The sequence below is a fragment of the Chlorella variabilis genome, assembly GCF_000147415.1.
Source record: "Chlorella variabilis unplaced genomic scaffold CHLNCscaffold_9, whole genome shotgun sequence".
Lineage (NCBI taxonomy): Eukaryota > Viridiplantae > Chlorophyta > Trebouxiophyceae > Chlorellales > Chlorellaceae > Chlorella > Chlorella variabilis.
Window position 1 is genome coordinate 1,085,214 of NW_005435079.1, and position 16,220 is coordinate 1,101,433.

The 16,220-nt window shown below is 66.7% G+C and overlaps 5 protein-coding genes across 5 annotated transcripts in view; 1 reads left to right on the plus strand and 4 right to left on the minus strand.

The window, feature by feature from the left end:
• Positions 1-2,380, minus strand: part of CHLNCDRAFT_145495 (hypothetical protein) — a gene marked incomplete at both ends in the record, with an annotated part of 3,631 nt that extends 1,251 nt beyond the window's left edge. The window contains 5 exons of the mRNA XM_005848086.1: positions 251-537; positions 685-756; positions 1,763-1,818; positions 2,053-2,200; positions 2,324-2,380. Of these exons, the coding sequence (XP_005848148.1) occupies positions 251-537; positions 685-756; positions 1,763-1,818; positions 2,053-2,200; positions 2,324-2,380 (620 nt within the window). The remainder of the gene's footprint in view (positions 1-250; positions 538-684; positions 757-1,762; positions 1,819-2,052; positions 2,201-2,323) is intronic.
• A 766-nt stretch (positions 2,381-3,146) lies between these two features.
• Positions 3,147-6,282, minus strand: CHLNCDRAFT_145496 (hypothetical protein; the record flags this gene model as incomplete). The annotated part of the gene is made up of 12 exons (XM_005848087.1): positions 3,147-3,218; positions 3,330-3,400; positions 3,604-3,663; positions 3,885-3,995; positions 4,166-4,394; positions 4,655-4,754; positions 4,933-5,105; positions 5,325-5,451; positions 5,581-5,617; positions 5,816-5,953; positions 6,078-6,129; positions 6,241-6,282. 12 exons carry the CDS (start codon positions 6,280-6,282, stop codon positions 3,147-3,149), a joined length of 1,212 nt encoding a protein of 403 aa, XP_005848149.1.
• A 596-nt stretch (positions 6,283-6,878) lies between these two features.
• On the minus strand, positions 6,879-9,346 carry CHLNCDRAFT_145497 (hypothetical protein; the record flags this gene model as incomplete). Its single annotated transcript, XM_005848088.1, has 9 exons — positions 6,879-6,987; positions 7,128-7,299; positions 7,483-7,579; positions 7,771-7,842; positions 8,035-8,129; positions 8,373-8,490; positions 8,605-8,701; positions 8,928-9,127; positions 9,278-9,346. 9 exons carry the CDS (start codon positions 9,344-9,346, stop codon positions 6,879-6,881), a joined length of 1,029 nt encoding a protein of 342 aa, XP_005848150.1.
• A 725-nt stretch (positions 9,347-10,071) lies between these two features.
• Positions 10,072-14,864, plus strand: CHLNCDRAFT_57776 (hypothetical protein; the record flags this gene model as incomplete). The annotated part of the gene is made up of 10 exons (XM_005847922.1): positions 10,072-10,672; positions 10,819-11,411; positions 11,544-11,650; positions 11,795-11,860; positions 11,987-12,059; positions 12,173-12,234; positions 12,394-13,666; positions 13,867-13,952; positions 14,145-14,257; positions 14,469-14,864. 10 exons carry the CDS (start codon positions 10,072-10,074, stop codon positions 14,705-14,707), a joined length of 3,213 nt encoding a protein of 1,070 aa, XP_005847984.1. The 3' UTR covers positions 14,708-14,864.
• An 896-nt stretch (positions 14,865-15,760) lies between these two features.
• Positions 15,761-16,220, minus strand: part of CHLNCDRAFT_145499 (hypothetical protein) — a gene marked incomplete at both ends in the record, with an annotated part of 1,692 nt that continues 1,232 nt past the window's right edge. Inside the window, 2 exons of the mRNA XM_005848089.1 lie at positions 15,761-15,908; positions 16,063-16,157. Coding sequence (XP_005848151.1) covers positions 15,761-15,908; positions 16,063-16,157 — 243 coding nt within the window. The remainder of the gene's footprint in view (positions 15,909-16,062; positions 16,158-16,220) is intronic.

The following is a 16,220-nucleotide window of genomic DNA, read 5'->3' on the forward strand; positions in this document are numbered from 1 at the left end:
GGCGGCGCGTACTGCATCAAGGTAGGAGATACAACATGGCGGTGTGGGCCTGCCATGCTCCGCTCCTCCTGTTTCTGTGTTGCTGCTTGCTTTCTGCTTTCGTGTCCCTGTCAAATCGCAGACACATACAAGCCCTCCCATTCCTGCTGCCTGGCAGGCCTGGTTGCCGACAGTGCAGGCGGACATCGCCGATGCAGTACGCGAGTATACCGCCCCAGGCAGCCTCACCACATCGATGGACGCCCCCGACTTCTGCACAACGTTGGCGCTCGCGTCTTCGTACAGGCACAGGAAGTAGCGGTGGGTGATGGGCTGCCCCTTCCACGCGTCATCGATGGTGAAGGTGTACTCGGCGGTGTAGCGGTTGTTGGTGCTGTTGTAAGTAACCTTGGACGGGGTTAGGGTTGGCGCGCCAGGGTCGTAAGAGTTGCCCGAGCACGGCTGGCCGCCGTTGGGGCCGCACAGCTGCATCTGGGCGGGCCAGTTTTGTACCGCGGTCAGAGCGTACTGACCCTCGATGATGCACGTCGCTTTGACCTGCGGGTGGGCACGCGGGGCGGCGGCAAGGTTGGCTACTCGCCCTCGCAGGGCGAGTGGTGGATTGAGCGCGCCGGCTGCTGCACATGCATTTGGCAGCCTGGGCACAGCGCGCGCATGCGAGCAGCGGGCGGAACATTGTCACACCTCTACTTTGTTGCTGGCGCCGGGGTAGATCACTCCTGTGACGTTGCTGGTTGAGTTGCTGCTAATGAGGGTCTGCGCCGAGCCCAACGAGTAGGGGGGCGGCGGCGGCCTGCAAAGAAAAAAGAAGACACAAGAAAGAAAATTCATGCCTGGGCTCATGCGATTGATGCTCCACAACAGGTGACTCGCAACAAGCCAAGGAGGGCCGGTCTGTGCAAGCAGGCGGCGTGCATGAATCCACCTGGGTGGGCTCGGCGGCCTGGGCGGCGGCCGGGGGCTTGGGGGCGGCGGGGCTGCAACAAGGGGGCCATTCCAGGGCAGAGGGTGACGACACGGATCCAGAGCGCTGGGGCTTGCGTATGCATCACCCACACAGCTCCAGCCCAGCTCAAGCCAGACCAGCGGGGTGGCGCACATGCACAGGGAGGGTTGGCGCAAATGCCGGGGGGTGGAGGTGATGGGCTCGGCGGCCGGGGCGGCGGCCGGGGGCGGGGCGGCGGCGAGCGTGCCTTAGGAGCACCCTGCAAAAGCACAGAGGGGCATGGCAGGCGCCAGCAACGCATGAAGAAGATGGGGAGGTGGGCGGGGGTGCTTGCGGCAGGTATGCTGTGCAACCCTGTACCGCTCCATGCCAGGCCTCGGCGTTCTTGCGAGCTCGCGCCCAGCAGCCCAGCTCACCACCACGAAACTGTTGCCAGCACGTGTTTGCGCCGGGCCGTCACACACGTAATAACATTGCAGATCTGGGGCAGGGCAAGAAGGGAGGGTGCGGGCTGTTCAAGGGGGAGTTGCGTTCCAGGGAGGCCCCACAATGGCGGGCCTGGCTGCCACGGTTGCTGCTTAGAATGATGTGCCGTGCCAGGCAGGCAGGCAAGCAACCGGAACCGCTGCCAAATGGGGGTGCCGCCACGCGCCTCCTGGGCACCGCATGAGGCGCAGAGCAGCTGTCCCTGCCTCCCCCCGTTCCCTAAAGGCACAGAAAACATGCCAAACAGCTGCCACCTGCCCGCTCAGCTGCTACCGAAGCCAGTCAGGACTCACAGTAGTGTGTATTGGCATTTTTCCATGCATCGTTCACAGTGAACTGATAGGTGGAGACGTATGTGGGAGGCGAGCCGCCGTAGGCCACGGACGCTGCAGAGGCGACCGAGCAGCGCAGGCGGGCAGCGCGGGGTTCGCAGCTGGGTTCGCACACGGCAAGGCGCAGGCAAGGGCAGGGCACTAGGCAAGGGCAGGGCACTGCTGCAAGGCGCCAGCCCCAGCCGCGAGCAGCAGCAGGCAGCGGTAGACAGCAGGCAGTGGCCGATGTGCTGGCAGCAGATGACAAGGGTTGGCTGGCTGCGGCTGAAGGCTGGCTGGCTGGCTCACCAGGGGCGTAAGTTGTGGGGCCTGTGGCGTTGTAGGGCGGCAGCCGGCCGGTGTCGCAGGGGACGGTGCCGCACTCCGCCAGCTGTGCTCGCCAGCAGGCTGTGGTGGCTTGCCCGCCCGATCCCGTCACGTCGCACTGCGCAGTGATCTGTTGCCAGGGGGAACGGAGGGCAGAGGCGGGACAGTCGATTTGGGAAGGGAGCAGAGGGTCGGCGCCAGTGGTGGCGGCACTTTTGTCCCGTCACCATCCCATGTTGGAGAAGGAACGCACCCCCAGTTTGTTGTCCAGAGTAGGGTTGAAGGTGCCATCCTGGGGCGAAATCGTCATGGTTCCCACCCTGCAGGCGGTGTAGCAAAAAAGGGGGCATCAGGAAGGGCGGCTGCTGACCCTAGCCGCTGGGGGCATTAGTGGCGGCGGTGGCACTGTAGTGGCAGGAGCTTGCGCGCAACCCACCCGAACGTCTGCAGGAGGCTCCTTCCACCCCCATTGCGCGGTAGGGGCAGCCTGGCAGGTGTTGTGTCGGCTAGAGCGCAAAAGGGCAACAGGAGGGCCAGCAGGCACACATGGAGCGGCATGTCTGCCTTTCGGGAAGGCTGCCGCCTGCAGCAATCGGCGAGCATCGCGAAATCAGACCACCCCCGTCGCACGGGGAGGCAAATGGCTTCTTCCAAGCCCGTTCTGCGACTGCCTGCAGGACAAAGCGTATGCCCGGCGGCCTGAGGAGCCTGATCCGTGAAATTAAACCAGCAGATCACGCATGGCGGTGCTAAGTACGGGGGGTTTGGTGTCCGCATTCACGTATGTGCCACCTGGACTTTGGGAGGCAAAGGCGGCGGTACACAGCCGCCGCTGCTGCCGTGCTGAGAGTAGGCAACAATTACAAATCAAACAGGAAGGCTCAATAAATGGGACGCTGGAAGCTGCCAATCAGGCCGATGGTGAGAAGGGAGGGCCGATGATGATCAAAAGGAGGCAGCGCTCGGAGCAGCAAGCCAGTTGCTGGGGCGCCTGCCGCCGCTGCTAGCGGAGCGGTTCCCGCCTGGGCATGCAGATCTAGCTAGATCCGCACCTGCGCAAGAAGGCGCTCGCTCGCTCAGCCGGCAATCAGCGAGCCGGCAATATCCAGCACGAACCTGTAACGGACGTCATTCTTTTCCATGCGCTCCTGCACCCAGGCAGCAGAAGACGGGTGGGATGAGTCAGGCGGCTGCCACCCAGTGGGCATGAGCGCGAGGCGGAGGCGCAGCGCTTCCCCGGCTCTTGCAGTTTCACCCACCATGGCCTGGTTGCAGTACTCGATGGGGATCTTCTCAATGTCGCACGTGATGCCATGCTCAGCCGCAAAATCTGCGGAGGCGCGCATAGGGGGCGGAGGGGCGAACATGTGCGGTGGGCGGGGGCATGCGGGATGTTGCAGAGTGACGGCAGGCGTGCAGCACAGCACAGGCACAGAAGAGCCGGTGGCAGGGTGGATGAGCAGGGGCGACGCGGCATCAGGCTGGGTGTGCAGGCTGCTGGGACGCATGGCTCAACGTTGTAGTCCTGCTCACCCATCATTTCTTGGGTCTCGCGGATGCTGCCAATCATGCTGCCAGCCACAGTGAGGCGCCCTGCAATGCGCACAGAGCACCCGGGCGGGCAGGCTTCGCATCAGACCAGAGAACCACAGCCAGAGAACCACACAAGCGAGCCGCAGCTCAGCTGGCGGGGCTAAGCGCTGGCTGGCTGCCAGCTCCCAGCTGCCAGCTCCCAGTGGGAGGAGAGGGTCTGCCCGCCAGCCGGCTGGCTTGTTGGCGGGCAGGGCCACCCCAGCATGGGCAGCGCCACTCACGGGTCACCACCACGCCGGCGTGCATCTGGAACGGATCGGGTGGCAGGCCAACGATCACATACTTGCCGTTGGTCTTCAGCAGCGGCAGGTAGGGTGCCAGCTCATGCTTGGCTACGGGCAGCACACGTGGGGGCGCACCAGCGAGAGCATGGGGTCGGCGGCACTCGATGCTACCGTGATTGCAGCCGCAATCGGGCATGTGCGCCCCGCGCGGCCCCGCCTCATGCCAGCGATCCAACCGTCCAGCCTGAGCCAGCCAGCCGGGGCAGGCACTCGCTCACCCGCCACCGTGTCGATGATGCCGTGCAGGGTGCCCGCCGCCGCCTTCATCTCCTCCTCGCTGCGGCTCACCACAAACTTGTGGGCGCCCAGCCGCTCCAGCGCATCGCCCTTCTTGCTGGGGGAGGTGGAGATGACGGTGACTGTGCACCCAAACGCCTTGGCCCACTTGACCACCATGTGGCCCAGGCCGCCCAGGCCCACCACGCCAATCGCCATGCCGGGCTTGTCCTGCGGGGCGGCAGGGCCGGCAGGCGCCATTCTGGGGGCCAGACGGGTGGGACAGCATGGTGGGCACCCGCCCCAGCGGCAGTGGAAAGAGATGGTGGGCCCCCAGCGTGGGTGCCCGGAGGAGGGGGGTCGCGCGGTACAGCATCAGCACGGCACGGCACGGCACGGCATGGCGGAGCACGGCGGAGCAGGGGCATGGCCCATGGCGCATCACATCCCGCAGCCGCAGCACACCCCACGTCACAGCCCAGCCCACCCACCAGGCCAAAGTACTTCAAAGGCGAGTAGGTGGTGATGCCGGCGCACAGCAGCGGCGCCGCCCCGTCCAGCGGCAGGCTCTTGGCCACCCGCACGGCAAAGCTGCGCATGCGGGCCGGGGAGGGCGGGTGGATGCGCAGGCTCAACACCCGTGGCGGGACTGGGCGGCTGCCGGGTACCTGCCAGCCACCGCGGCAAGGGCACACGCAACGACAGACGGCAGCACACGATGCGGCAGCGCCCTGCCGGCTCTGTGCATGCGCCGCCCGCCGCGCCGCACCTGCTCTTCACCACAACATGGGTTGAGTAGCCGCCCTGGGTGATGGTGCCGTCGGGGGCTGTGGAGTTGTAGGTGAAGATGCAGCTGGGGCAGTACTGCTCATCCCCCTCCTTGCACTGCTCGCACTCGCCGCAGCTGTCCACCATGCAGCCGACGCCGGCATGGTCGCCCGCCTGGGCAGCAGGCGTGTGTGTGTGTGTGTGGGGGGGGGGGGGGGGTCAGCAGGGAGGGAGCACAGTGAGCAGCAATAGTAGCAGCAGACGGCCTGAGCACTCCCCGGTGCTGTGCCCAAAGGCCTTGTGCGCCGTGGTTTCCCAATATTGCCCGTCCCCCGCCGCCACCAGCCCACTGGGCTTGCTTTAAAGCAAGGAGCAAAGGGCTGCCCAGCCCACCTTGAAGTCGGTCACGGCGGCGCCGACCTCGGTCACCACCCCCACAATCTCGTGTCCCGGCACCATGGGCCATTTGGAGTTGCCCCACTCCCCCCGGATCTGGTGCAGGTCGGAGTGGCAGATGCCGCTGCAGCACAGGCGCCCCGCAGGCGGGCGGGCTGGGGCCGAGGCGGCGCCGCGGCGCTGTCGCGGCCAGATCGGCAGGCCGCATGCAGCGCATCCCAAGCACAGCTTCCTCTCCAGGCTACCGGCTCACCAGTGGGTGATCTGGATGCGGATGTCGTCAGGCCCAACTGCACGGGGCCAATGGTGCATTCCGGGTGGGGTCAGGTCAGGTGGCAGGGTTTCGGTAGGCAGGTGCTGTGGTGGCATGCACACGCAGCGCACAGCGCGGCTGGCTGCTTCGCTGCCGGCCAGCAACCGGCCAATGCTGCACATGCATGCTACCGCCCCCAGCCAACATTGGTCCCAGAGAGAGCTGCCTGCCCCACCCGGGCGGCGGTCGAAGCGGTAGGGCTCGAGGTGCCCTGACTTGTCGCGGGCGGCAAACGCCAGGCAGTTGCCGCTCTCGCCGCACGTGTGGGAGCAGGGGCGGTGCAGGGCCTCCTTTGCCACGGAGAAGGAGGCGTCTGCGGCAAGAGAGAAAGGGTCACGGTGAGAAAAGTGGCACGGTGAGAAAACAGGAGGGGGCAAGCTGGCGGGCTGGTGAGGGCTGGTGCGCCTCGCAACGGAGGAGCAAGCGGCGGAACGCACCGCCGATGCTGGCATCCGGCTTGCCATACTCCTTCACCAGCTCCTCCAGCTTCTGCAGGCAGCGATACGAGGTCAGCAGTGAAGCCGGCTTCGCCAAAGGTGTCCAGGCGGCGGCGCCCCATGCCACCACATGGCGGCGGTGGAAGCGGCAGAGTAGGTAAACCGCTGCGCTGGTAGCAGATCCACCCCAGGCGCCTGCTGCCATGTCTTTTAAGCAATTTCTGGCGCGGGGCTGTGGTCAAGTGTCCGCTGGATCGACAGTATTCCCCTCACCTCCGCTTTCCCATCCGCCCATCAGGTAGATGGCATACTCCCGTGGGGCGGTCGTTGACTCGGCCATGAGGGCGCTGCAAAAACACCAGGTGGCGAGTGCACAACAGAGCAGCCGGAGCGTCTGAGGCCACTGCACGTGTTCGTTTGTTAATAGAGAAATTGGGCAAAGGTTGATGGTGCATTGACGTCATCCTCCCTTCCTGGCCACTGGTCCAGCTGGCGCCATGACCGACTCCTGTTTGCAGGCCACCTGCCCTCCAGATGAAGTGCAGCTGCGCAAGTGCTTTGCAACATGGGGGCGGCGGCAGCTTATATGTCAGGCAACTTTTTACAGGATTGAAGAGTGCAAAAGGAGCGAGGGAAGGGATAGAGCGGGCAAGGTCAGCGGTGGTGCGGGTGTCGGCAGGGCACATTGCCTGCCAGCTTTCTAGCGAAGTAACGTCAGGCTGCCCTGCCCAAATCCAATGTCGGGGCGGCGATTGGCAAGGGCTGGCAGGATTGGCTGCTGCTGCTGCTGCTGTGGCCGCCTCATGGCTTGTCGCCGCCCTTGAGCGGCACGGTTTCCGCCATCTGCTGGTCCTTGACTGGCGCAAGGCTGGCGGCCTCCTTCATGGACTGCAGCTTGCGGTAGTTGTACCTGCGTTCAGTAAACAGCAGATCACTGACCGGGCGAATGAAAAACAACACAGGCAAGGGAGCCATGTTCATACAGCACACAGACTGCCTGGAGCAACCCCAGTTGGCCAAAACGCACGCGGCGAGCCAGGGCCAACCCACCAGCAGACGGCCAGGAAGGCGATGAAGTAGCCAAACAGGTTGAGGCCTGTCACCGCGGCCTTGAACATCCACACGCTCAGCCCGATCAGCATCCAGTCCTTCACCACGCCAGCGATGTTCATCGTCAGCGCAGACGTCTTGCCGATGAGCAGGAAGACAGCCATGTTGAGGCCTGCAGGCAGCAGGGGCAGGGGGCGGCAGGGGGCGCGGTATGGATGGGTTGGGCTAAGCGCGGGGGACCACAGCGCAGGAAACGACGCGCGCCGTGCACGCCGGCATCCGAGCGCCGACGACCCATGCTGCCGATGCAGCCTGCCCGGGCCAGGCCCGGCCGGCGGCAGGGCCGGCAGCGCACCAAAGGCGGCCATGGCGTTAGTGATGAAGAGGAAGGGGTTGATGTCCAGGTTGGGGTCGGAAGACAGCTTGGTCGCCTCCAGCAGGGTGAAGGGGATCTGCACATCAAGCCACACGCAACGGTGACATCAGAAGGCGCCAACAGGATTGTGAGAAGAGCAGGGCAGTGGCGTGTGCGGGTTGAGGGTGGCCCATGCTATAGCGGAGGGGTAGGCTGAGCGAGGTGAGCTGAGGGCTGCTGGGGGCCTGCTGCCGGCTGGCGGGCTGGCCGCCGACTGGCGCCGCTCACCAGCAGGAAGCAGAAGCAGCAGGGGGCGACGTAGTACAGGGTGGTGACCGGATTCAGCTTCAGGCCGCGCGACTGCAGGCGGGCGGGCAGGTAAGCGGCAGCCGCCATCGGGCATGGCCAGGTGCGGCGCCCGCCACCCACAGGCCCGCCTGCTCAAGCCCCATTGGCGGGAGCAGACACACGCAGCCACGCAGCAGGCAGCAGGCAGCCCAGCCGGCGGCCGGCGACAGGTACGGACCCCCAGCACCCCTCCCTGCCGCTCACCTGCAGCAGGATCTGGACCAGCACCAGGCGAACCGACTCCGAGAAGATGGAGGCCAGCTGGAAGGCCACACCCACAATGTTGAAGTTGAGCTCGCCTGCGGCAGGCGGCGGGCGGAAGCGCAGCGAGTGGCACGTGAGCAGCGGGTTGCAGCGGTGTGCACAGGCAGGATGGGGGCCGCGGCTCGGGCATCGGCGGGGGGGGAAGAGGAGGCAGGCGCAAGGTCTTGGCAGGGCAGCAACAGCACGGCCAGTTCCCGCACCGCGCCACGCGCAACTCCAGCCCAGCCCAGCCAGCCCGGCCAGGCCAGAGGCCAGCCAGCCCCGCAGGCCCTGCGCACCGTACGAGGCCACCGCCACGCCGATCGTCACCAGGATCATGTTCATCATTGTAGGCCAGCTGTACTTGTCGGTGCCGAAGCCGCAGCCCACGGTGAACACCGCCACAGGCATCAGCGCCTGCACCACGTCATGCGGCAGCAGGCCGATGCAGTGTTGAAGCGAGCAGGCACGGCGACTGGGGAGCCCGGTGCTGTGGCGGCGAGCGCGAGAAGAGGGCAGGCGCCAGCCCACCTTGAGCATTTGGATGAAGGAGACGCTGAGGTAGAGGTAGGCGGCGTTGCCCACCCACAGCGTGATGGAGTAGCAGGCACCGATAGGAACAATAGCCCTGCGGCGGGCAGGCAGCGCCAGGCGGCAGCATGAGGCGCGCGGGCGCGCGGCGCCAGCGGACAGCACCGGGCGTGCGCATGCAGCAGCAGCCAACAGCACCCATGCTCACAGCTGCCTCCGCAGAACGGGGCTGCCAGCCCCATCCTGGCCGCGCCCGCCTCGCCAGCGCACTCCTCCTCCCTGCCAGCCGCGCAAGCATGCGCCGGCCACACGCTTCTGCTCACTTGATGTACGTCTCTCGGTCCATGGAGATGGAGCTGACCACCCCGGTGCGCACCAGCAGGATGGCCAGGGAGGCGCAGAAGAACATGTGCCACATGGTGAGGGAGATGGGGTAGGGGAAGCCGCGGTACGCCAGCAGGTACTTGTTGAACATGATCACCACCCCGCTCAGCGCGATCCAGATGGCCACATAGGTGTAGGCCTGGGCGCAGGAGGGCAAGGGAGGAAGGCGGGAGGTTGCAGGCAAGGTTGCCGAAACCACCCAGGCGCTGGGCGGCGGCAGATGCGTGCGTGGATGGGGTGGGTGCGTTTGCTTCGCCCGCGGGCAGGCTGCGCCAGCGCCAGCACCCACCTTGACCACACGGGTGAACAGCGACTCCGGCTCCGGCTCGCGCGGCCTGCTTGGCGCCGTCTCTGTCATGGTGATGCGTGGCTCGCTGCTGCACGGGGCCGCAGGGGGCGGACCGGCGGCAGGCGGCGGGCGGGTTGGAGCGGGGGACCGCGTCCTGGAAGGGCGACAGTGGCTGACGCTCTCCTGACAGCCTGGTGGGCCCCTGAGCGTGAAGCTTGTCGTGGAAGAAGCTGCAATGCTCAACAGCAGCTGGCAATCTTGGGCGCGAGGTTCTGCTGCTGTTACAGCAGGCCTTTCCCCAGATGAACCCCAGCAACCTCACCTTGACCTCTCCAGGGCTGCACGCACTCAGTGCCCAGGCCGAGGCCTAGCAGAATACAGTTGAACAAAGGGTGCCAGAAACTGGCGCCGCTGCTCGTCTTATTGGCGGGTTGTGGTTCTGTGTTTCAGAGGAAACGAGAACAAGGACCTAGCTGAAAGTTTGGGGCTGGACAGCAGCGGGGCTGAAGCAGGCCAAGGAGACTGAGGCCACTGCAGCAGGCTCACAAACAGCTCACAAAACTCCGCGCAGCGCCAAGAAATGCACGGGCGTGATTATCGTCCACAACCCAGCAAAGCAGGACATGCTCGTACGGCTTGGCCCTGACCCGCCCCTTCTGAGGCATTGCAAAACGCTTGGTATGCGATCAGAGTCATAGACATCGACAATCCAGGCCGCGTGCTCAATGGTGCCTCTCCATGAGCCACTCCGATCGCCCTGAGAGGCCCGCAGAGGACTGCAGGGTAATCGGGAGATGTTGGCACTGTCGGTGGCCAGCGCCGGACCGCCAGCCGCTGGATCTGCCGCTGCCCGCCGCCGGCTGCCGCCAGTGCCGCTGCCACTCTGCTCGAGGAGCCGCCAGCCCCAACAGCCGGCCAGGGCAGCCAGCAGCAGCAGTGAGCCATTGGAAAGCGGCCCGCAGGATGCAGACGCGTTGCTGCAACGCGCGGCGCACCTGCGTGCCGAGCAGCAGCGCCTGGAGCGGGAGGCGGCATCGCTGGCGGCATCGCTGAAAGGCCTGCCCTCAGCGCAGCAGCGAGTCGTGCTGGAGGCGCTCGGCTTGCAGCGGCAGCAGCAGCAGGCGCAGCAGCAGAAGCAGCAGGCAGCACCAACCCCACTGGAAGCCGCTCCCCAAGGGCAGCAGCAGCAGCAGCCGTCCATGCGGCAGCGGGCTGCCGCGGGAGCGCAGGCGGAGCCGCCCCTTGCCGCCGTCCAGGGCAGCGATGACTGGCTTGCAGCGCTGCCGCCGCACCTGCAGCAGGAATTTAAGCAGTCGGGGCTGGCAGCTGCGCTGCAGGAACAGGCAGAGGCGGTGCAGCGGGAGCAGGAGTGGGCAGGGTCAGAGGAGTTTGGAGGTGCGCCAAAAAAGTACCAGCTGTGTGTTGGGAGGGTTGCTGGTGGCATTGGCCGGGGCTGCAGATGCCTACCTGGCACCACTGCAAGGTTCCGGCAGCCTCCACAGCCTGCATCGCACCATGGGCATCCTTCCCTGGCGGTGCAGGCGGCGACATGGAGGCTCTGGCGCGAATGATCGAGGAGGGCCAGGAGCTGCCGCCGATGCCAGCGCAAGAGGTGCGGCTTGCCCAGGGCGGTGCATGCCTGTCCCGTTGGGTTGTCCTCCTCATCTACCTGTTGAGCTGCGGGTGTTGTCGCGTGCAGTGGGAGCGCGAGCCCGAGCCTGCGGACGAGTTCCGGGCGCGGCTGCAGGGCAGCATTGACTACATGAATGCAGATCTGAAGGGCAGCAAGCACCCCAAGCAGCAGAAGCAGCGCAAGAAGAAGTGGCAGGAGCAGCAGGAGGCGGCGGATGGTGGCCAGACCGAGGGAGAGGCCGCAGCGCCAGGAGGCGGCCGTGGCGACGGTGGTGCGGAGGCCCAGGAGGGCGAGGCTGGCAGCGGCGAGGTCGGCGAGGAGCTGCAGCGGCAGATCGCGGCTGCCGAAGCCGCCGCCGAGCAGCACACCAGCGACACGTTCGCCACCTGGCGGGCGGGGCGCATGTTTGCGGGGAGGCCCGACCTGGCGGCAGCCTACGCGCGCGGCTGGTCCCAGTCCAAGCGGTGGGACAAGATGTGGGAGAGCGGCGAGGCTGAGGAGGTGAGCGGGCACAGCCTGCTTGCATGAGAGGCAGCGAGGGCCGCCTGGTGCACGCCTGCCTTCTATCAAGTGTGCCCTCAGCGTCCCTCTGCTCAGTTCCGTTCCCCATTTGCTGGTGGGTTGGTGGCGCAGGAGGTGATGACGGAAGAAGTGCGGCGCAGCGTGCCCGCCCCGCCCCTGCCGCCCGACGTGCGCCTCGTGTTCAAGGCCGCTGAGCGCATCGCATACGTGCTGCGCAGGTGCGTCTCTCGCCTCTGCTGCTGCGCCTGCTGCCGTCCCTGTGATGCGCTGCTGTTGTTGAGGGTCAACAGGCGCGCCTGCTGGTGCTCCTGCTGCAAGCCCGGCGGTCGCCCATTCCTCTGCTGCCTACCCAACCTCTGCAGGGCACACATGGACAGCACAGATCCCGACGCACCCCTGCTGGCGCTGCAAAGCAAGGGGCTGGTCAGGTGCGGCCCTGCCCTGCTTTGCTGGTACGGCGCACTCGTGTGGCCCATGGCGCTGCCTCTGCTGTGCTTGACGCTACTCTCTGCCCATGACTACGTGCCTGTACCTTCACCACACCTGCCCTGCAGCGAGCAGCTGCTTCTCCAGGATCCATTCATCCAGTGCCAGAGCCTCGACAGGGCCCTCAACTATATGAAGCGGGTAAGGAGTGGGCACTGGGTTGGATGCCGTGCCGCGCTCGGCTGGGCGGTTTGCGTGCAGCATAGCGGGGATCCTAGCCGGCTGCGCTGCTGGCCCTCCCCGCCTGGCCGCAGCTGCGCCTGGCCGGCGCCAAGCTGGATCTCTCGACCCTCATGCTTCGCTGCGGCAACTACAGGTCAGAGCGGCAGCCGGGGGTGGCAGCACAGGGTGGCGCACACCTGACCCGAGCTCCTCCTTGGTGCGCTGCCCGAATCCACACAGCTTGTTCGCCTGTCCTGACGCTCCCCGTGTGCTTGCCGGGCGCCCGCCCGACCACCCCGCTTGGCTGCTGCAGCCCGCAGATGGAGTGGAAGGTGACGATCGACTGCTTCCTGGACCTGCCCTACCCTCCCTGGTTCTACGGCTGGGTGGCCCTCAACCAGGGCGCCAGCTCAGCGGCCGCCAGCTCAGTGGGCGCCGCCCCGGGGCCGCTGGCCCTGGGTGCCGCCGCCTCGCTGGAGGCCGCCGAGGCGGCGGCCGTGGAGGAGCGGCGGCGAATCGAGGAGCAGGATGCCGCGCTGGCGGTGATGCTGCTGGAGGCTGCGCAGGCGGCGGCAGAGGCTGCCGGTCGACCCCTGGATGATCAGGCAGTGCTGTCTGTCATGAAGACGGCGGCGGGCGTGGCGCTGCGGCGCCAGCGCGAGCAGGAGGCTGCGGAGGCAGCGCAGGCTGCCGCCTCGATGCAGGCGTCTGCGGAGGCAGATGAGGCGATGGAGGAGGAGGCGCGGCAGCCGGGGGGCGCGCCGTGGCGGGACCCAGACCCTGCTGACCTGGCGCCAGCAGAGCTGGTGGGCGTGCACTCGGAGCCTTACGTCCACGACGGCCAGAAGCGGCGGCACCGCTGGGTGCTGCTGGACTTTGAGAAGCGACACCGCCAGCTGGGGCGCCAGCAGTTTGACGTCTACCCCCGCCACCCGCCTGCTGCTGCTGCTGCTGAGGAGGAGGAAGAGGAGGAGGAGGAGGAGGAGGGTGGAGGGGCGCGAGCAGGGGCAGGCGCGCAGGGCGCCAGCGCGCAGCAGCAGCAGCAGCTGGGGGAGGAGTGGGATGAGGAGGCGGAGGAGGCGCGGTTTCAGGAGGAGGTGCGGCGGCAGTACCGGCTGCTGCTCCCCGCGGCCCTGCTGGCGGAGGACTGGGGACGCGAGGGGCAGCAGCAGGCGCAGCAGCAGCAGCCCCTACAGCAGCAGGCGCAGCAGCAGCCCCTGCAGCAGCAGCAGCAGGCGCAGGAAGCGAGCCGGCGCGGCAGCGGCAGCAGCGGCAGCGGCAGCGGGGTGGCCCGTGCCAGCAGCAAGACGAAGCGGCGACGGGACGCAGGTGCGGGCGCAGCAGCAGGCTCGGCGGGAGCTGCAGAGGGCCCTGCGCCTGACGCCAGCGGCAGCACAGGCAGTGCGCAGCGGCGAGACCAACAGCAGGCGCAGCCGCAGCAGGAGCCTGAGCAGGAGAGCGTGGAGGAGGAGGAGGAGGAGCTGTTCCCCTTTGTGTTCGACTGGGAGCGGCAGAGGCGACGGCAGGAGGCAGGCCGCGAGCTGCGCCAGGTGCTGGGTGCCAACTTCGACAAGGCCATGGCGCAGGTGGGGCTCGGACGGCGGCAGCAGCAGGCAGCGTTGGTGCGTGCCAGGCAGCCCGCCCATTGTGGCTGCCTGCTGGCACCGTTGTGACGGCAGCTGGGAGATGGCAGGAGGGGGAGAGCCGGCCCGCTGTGCCCTCCACCCAGAGCCTGGCTGAAGACTGATCTGGGCCTGTGCCTGCCCGTCTGCCTGGCTGCCTGCAGCTGCCACACATGGGCCGCACCCGCGGGCGCAACTCCAACGCAACGCTCAACCAGGAGGCAGACGAGGAGGGCACAGGCTGGCTGGGGTGAGCTGCCGCCGCGCTGCCCACTTCCGCTGCTGCCTGCCGCTGCTGCTGTGGTGGCGGGCTGACAGCCTGGCGTCGGGCCTTGGCTGCCCCGCCACAGCCTGCTCCGCTGCTGGCTCCTTTGCTGCTGTCCCTGCTGTGCTGCTGGCTGCGATGCTGTGCCGCCCTGTGCTGCGACTGCGCCTGCCGCAGGGGCGAGTGCATGACTGTGCAGGCCACCTTCACTTACACAATGGATGCCTCCAGCTGCCTGGTGGACACGGTGGGCATCACCTGGGGAGCCGTGCACGGCCTGCACCTGCTCGGTGAGCTGGCTGGGTGTTAGCTGTGCAGACGACGCGGGCAGCCTCACCAGGCACAAACAGCGGCAAGCAGAGGGCGGGCTGCTGCCGCTCCTGCTGGCTGGTGCCGCCGTCCCCCTGCTTTGGCCGCGTGCTGTCGAGGAGCACGGCGGCTTGCTGCTCTCATGTGCGCACACCCTGCCCTGTGCTGCTGCCGCGTTTTGCCGCCGTGCAGAGCTGACGGACGTGTTTGATGTATACCTGGAGGCCACCGGCCTCCTGCATGAGGCGGAGTGCGCCCAGGACGAAGAGGAGGAGGAGGAGCTGCGGCAGCAGGGAGTCGTGGTCACCAGACGCGACGCCAGCAAGCGTGGCGTGGCCGAGGGGCAGCGCGTGGGGCGGTCGGCGTGCTGGCGGCCCATCTCGCGGCAGGTGGCGCAGCAGCAGGAGCAGGCAGACGAAGGGCAGCAGTAGCTCCCTCAGCCAGCACTCGTTTTCCCTTGTCCGCTGCTGATTCCCCCTGTTGTCTTCAGGCGTGCCTGCCTCTTTGCCCTTCCCTCTTTTTGCCCTTCCCTCTTCACCGTGATTCCTGGCTCTTGGTTCGCTATCGGCGTGTCACAAGGGGCGCCGCACGCGCGCACACAGCATGCCGCGAGGGGGTCAGGAAGGACAATGAAGAAGAAAGATAATAGGAGAAGCTCAGCATGCAACATGTCGGGGTCTTACTGCGAGGTTGGTAGGCAGCGATCAGAGGTAAAACGGGGAGAGCGGGTGGTGGTGGGGGGCTCTCGGTACTCTACCGGGGCCTAGCGGCAGAAAATGGCAGGGGCGCTAACTGCTGCTCCAGGAGCCCAGGGATGAAAGGTCAGTATTGATGGCCAGAAAAAGACGGGCTATCTGGTATGGGAGACGGGCCGCAGAAACGGGCCGCTTCAAGTAAGTGCAAAATTGAGAGAGCAGAATGCAAAGGGGCACGATAGCATGCGCCGCTCATGCTGCGCACTGCTGGTATCTCATTTGCGTGAAAACATGGAGCTGTCTGCTCGAGAATGGGGGAAGAATTAGGAGTGCAGTGGTAAACGGGCTCGGCACCCATGTGGCTGTGGACTGGTGCCGGGTGCGCTCGCTGTATCGCCCAAGAGGCGCAGTGCAGCTCTCAGAGCGGGAGGAAAGTACACCTAGGCAATTAGGGGTAGTTTACCTTGGGAGCTGTCTGGGAGGGGGACCTGGTGCGATGCTGCTCCTAAAAGGTGATGGCACAGGGAGGACCGGGCTGGCTGGTGGGTGGGTGGGTTGCCGGCACGAGGGCGGGCGGGCGGGCTGAACGCAGTGCTGCATTTTTCGGGACGCGCCGGGCGCGGCGGCGTTGGGTTTGTTTGCTAGCGGCGGCTGAGGCGCCTTGCGGCGCGGCTGGCGGCGTGCGGGTGGCCCGCGGCGGCGTGGCGTGGGCGTGGAAGCGTGGGAGCATGCCACACACATGGCACATGGGCTTGCGGCGGCAGCTCCCTTGCACAAGGTGGTCCAAGGTTAAACCTCGGAAGTGATCTTCATGCCCTCCGTCTCCTCCAGTACCACCTGGCCCTTGGCGTCGCGCTTGGCCTCCCACGGCTGCGACACCAGGTAGAAGAAGGGCACAGACAGCACGGCGCCGGCCAGGGGGCCCACGACAAAGACCCTGCGTCGGGGGCGGCGGCGGGACGGCGGCCGGCGCGGTCAGCGAGCCCGGAAACCATGCACAGCCGTGGGTGCCGGCACGGGCTGGCGGAGCTGTGGCAGCAGGTGCTGGTGCCAGCACTACAGGCAGCACGGGCAGTACAGGCAGTACCCACCAGTAGTCGGTCCACTTGTTGGCTACAAGGGCGGGGCCAAAGGAGCGGGCGGGGTTGATGCTGCAGCCGTCCAGTGGGATGAGCACCGCGTGGCCCTGCAGCGTGCATGTGGGGGGGGTGGGGGGGAGGGTGGAGGGGGGGGGGGGGGCGAACGTGCA